Genomic DNA, 3,708 nt, shown 5'->3' with positions numbered 1-3,708 from the left:
CCTGAGCCCCCCTGAGCGCTGAGACTCAGTCACAACAACAACAAAAAAAACCCAAAACCCTCCCAGTGTGTGTCCGTCTCTCTTCTCAATAAAAGAATGTATTTTATTTTGAGCGCTGCCTGCCCTCATTGGGCGAGTTCCAGTTCCTTCTAGCTTTTGATTGGTCGCTTTGCAGGCCTCGCGTCCCTCTGATTGGATGTTCTCGCCACTTCCTTTAATGGTTGCTGGGAGATAAAATGCAAATTCTAAGCTCCTCCACCAGGGGGCAATGGCGGGCTTCCCCAAGAGCCATTCAGCAGGATAAAACTGGGATCCCTTAAGGACTGGCAAGAAATCACGAAGGATGGGGACTGTGAGGAACTGAGAATGCCCGCCCCGGTCAGAAGAAATGCTATCTCGATGTTACCAGCTTTTCAGATCTTATTCAAGTAAATCTGAAATTCTGCAATTCTAAATCTGCGTTTAGACGTCAACTAATTCAGTATTTCCTTTTTTTTTTTTTTGAGACGGAGTTTCGTTCTTGTTGCCCAGGCTGCTGGAGTGCAATGGCGCGGTCTCAGCTCACTGCAAACTCCGCCTCCCGGGTTCAAATGATTCTCCTGCCTCAGCCTCCCAAATAGCTGTGATTACAGGCGCCTGCCACCATGCTCAGCTAAGTTTTCTATTTTTAGTAGAGACGAGTGTCACCATGTTGGTCAGACTGGTCTTGAACTTCTAACCTTAGGTGATCCTCCCGCCTCGGCCTCCCAAAGTGCTGGAATTACAGAAGTGAGCCACCACACCCAGCCTAATTCTATATTTCTTAATGGTAGTACAAGCCCAAGGCATCACATATACTGGGCTATGAAGATAGGGTCTCCCAGGCCTGGAAGATGCTCTGTGAAGGTCATCAGTTTGTAGTAGTAAGTCCTGGATAGTGAGAGTTTGATCAATGGGGTCTGATATGCTTAACCTGGGAAGTGCCCAGGTGTCAACGGGGATAATTATGGTACCAAACTCCCGACACTGTGGTGAGGATGTGAGTTAAAAGATACGTAAAGTGGCCAGGTGCGGTGGCTCAAGCCTGTAATCCCAGCACTTTTGGAGGCCGAGGCTGGCGGATCATGAGGTCAGGAGTTTGAGACCAGCTTGGTCAACATAGTGAAACCGTGTCTCTACTAAAAATACAGCAAATTAGCCGGCATGGTGGCCGGCACCTGTAATCCGAGCTACTCAGGAGGCTGAGGCAAGAGAATCGTTTGAACCCAGGAGGCAGATGTTGCAGTGAGCCGAGATCGTGCCACTGCACTCCAGCCTGGGCAACAGAGTGAGACTCCATCAAAAAAAAAAAAAAAAAGTGAAGTTCTGGGAACCTAGGGGGAGACACCCAGGAGACTATGTGGCTCTGGGGGCTACAGATTGGAGAGGTGGGTATGGAGGCATCTGAAACAAAGCCCAGAGTTCTAGGTGAGGACACGTAAGAGGAGCTCATTTGGAGGCCAGTTTGGGTGAGGCACACCTGAGATGTCCAACTGACTGGAGGAGGCTGCTACATCCAGGGCTGGAGCTCAGGAGAAAGGCAGAGGCACAGGTGTGGAGAGTGAGGCGTCCCTGCCCTAATCCCAGGTGTGCCGCGTGCTGCCCCAGAGAGCCCTGCCCCGCGCTGTGACCCCGGAGATGCGCGCCCTGGTGGTAGACTGGCTGGTCCAGGTGCACGTAGGTATCTGGAAGGGTGTGGGGGGCTGAGTTTGCGTCGCCGCCCGGGACCCCGTGGTCACCTGTGCCCCTCCTCAGGAGTACCTGGGTTTGGCTAGTGACACACTTTACCTGGCGGTGCATCTGCTTGATTCCTACCTGAGTGCTGGCCGCGTGCGCCTACATCGCCTGCAGCTGCTGGGCGTGGCCTGCCTGTTTGTGGCGTGCAAAATGGAAGAGTGCGTGCTTCCCGAGGTACTTCCGGGGTGGCGTTTGGGAGGGTGGATGGAGTCCTTTGGGGAGTCACTGATTCAGTGCCTACTGTGTGCCAAGCACCATGCTGTGTCTGGGATTCCCAACATGTATGAGGGAGGGGCTGTCAATGTGTCCCTTAAACAGAAGAGGAGACCGAGGTCCAGAGAGAGGAAGACACTTGCCCCACATCAAACAGTTGGAACTTCGATTCCGTCTAGAATAGTCTATCTTAAGGCTGGGGGTGGTGGCTCACGCCTGTAATCTCAGCACTTTGGGAGGTTGAGACGGGCAGACCACTTGAGGTCAGGAGTTTGAGACCAGCCTGACCAACATGGTGAAACCCTGTCTCTACTGTAAATACAAAAATTAGCCCGGCGTGGTGGTGCACGCCGGTAGTCCCAGCTACTCAGGAGGCTGAGGTAGGACAATTGCTTGAATCCAGGAGGCGGAGGTTGCAGTGAGGTGAGATCGCGCCACTGCACTCCAAAACAAAACAAAACAAAACAAAAAAAACAAACAAAAAATACATCACTTTGGGAAACCAAGGTGACCTCGTCTCTAATTTAGAAAAGTAAATAAAAATAATATAAACCAGGCCATCTTGAATAGTTACCGTCAACATGCATGAATTTAGTGCCTTATCAGAACTGCCTGGTGAAGCAGGGAGCAGTATCTATTTTACGGGGGGCGGGGGAGGTGGGAATGAGGCAGAGAGCTTAAGTGAATGTCCTGTGTGTTACAGTGAGCAGATGGTGGGGTTTGAACTCGAACCCAGGTCTTGAACCCAGGACTCTCAAGCCCGTGCTCTCTACGACTTCCAGACACAAGTCAATGGCCCCATTTTACACACCAGGAAACTGAGGTCCGGAACCTGGGGCCTTTCCAGGGCAGGGAGTAAAGAGCCGGGATCCAAGACTCCTTTACCTCCCCCCGCATTCCCCATCTGCAGCCCGCCTTCCTCTGCCTCCTGAGCGCCGACTCCTTCTCGCGGGCGGAGCTGCTGCGAGCCGAGCGCCGCATCCTGAGCCGCCTGGATTTCCGGCTGCACCACCCGGGTCCGCTGCTGTGCCTCGGGCTGCTGGCCGCGCTGGCAGGGAGCAGCCCCCAGGTGAATCCTTGTGGATACGGGGGTGGGGGCGTGACCGACGCGAGGTGGGGCGTGGCCTGACAGTCGCCCCGCCTCACTTGCAGGTGATGCTACTTGCCACCTACTTCCTGGAGCTGTCTTTACTGGAGGCCGAGGCGGCGGGATGGGAGCCAGGTCGTCGCGCGGCTGCGGCTCTGAGCCTGGCGCACCGCTTGCTAGATGGAGCGGGCTCCAGGCTCCAGCCGGAACTTTACAGGTGCAGTCTTGGCGGAGGGCCTGTATGGGATCACAGCAGCTTCAAGGACTTCCCTTCCTGGTCATTTTTACCGTCTCAGAGAATGAGAGACCATTACTGGGGAGGAGGTGGCGCCTAGACTTGATTTTTCTGTGTGTGGGAGAGAATGGAGAGGGAGGACCCCATTAGTTCAGATCTGGAGGCTTTTAACCTTGCCCCAGGGTGGAAGATAGTCTCCCAGGCCCAGAAGATGCTCCTGTTGCCTTCCAGGGCTGAGAACGAAGGGTCTCCCAGGCCTCGAGTCCTCCATCTCTGTATCTGGTGATGGATGGGGGTCCCTTTAGCTGCTAGGGCCGCTAATCATGCTACCAGGTGGCAGGGCGAACCACGGTTTCCCCCAGGATAGACAGGATGGCTACCCATCCTCAGCTCCCCTCTTTGCTTCCTCGAGTGTTCC

The 3,708-nt window shown here is 54.2% G+C and overlaps 1 protein-coding gene across 1 annotated transcript in view; it reads left to right on the top strand.

Annotated features, from left to right (window-relative positions):
- The window catches only part of CNTD2 (cyclin N-terminal domain containing 2), a 10,775-nt gene extending 7,074 nt beyond the window's left edge, over positions 1-3,701 (top strand). The window contains 4 exon segments of the mRNA XM_011952465.1: positions 1,606-1,695; positions 1,774-1,929; positions 2,879-3,037; positions 3,121-3,701. Coding sequence (XP_011807855.1) covers positions 1,606-1,695; positions 1,774-1,929; positions 2,879-3,037; positions 3,121-3,390 — 675 coding nt within the window. The 3' untranslated portion in view covers positions 3,391-3,701.
- Positions 3,702-3,708: the final 7 nt, after the last annotated feature.

Source organism: Colobus angolensis, unplaced genomic scaffold (genome assembly GCF_000951035.1).
Source record: "Colobus angolensis palliatus isolate OR3802 unplaced genomic scaffold, Cang.pa_1.0 Scaffold34, whole genome shotgun sequence".
NCBI lineage: Eukaryota > Metazoa > Chordata > Mammalia > Primates > Cercopithecidae > Colobus > Colobus angolensis.
The sequence above is the reverse complement of the archived record's forward strand: the minus strand, read 5'-3'. Positions and strand labels throughout refer to the sequence as shown.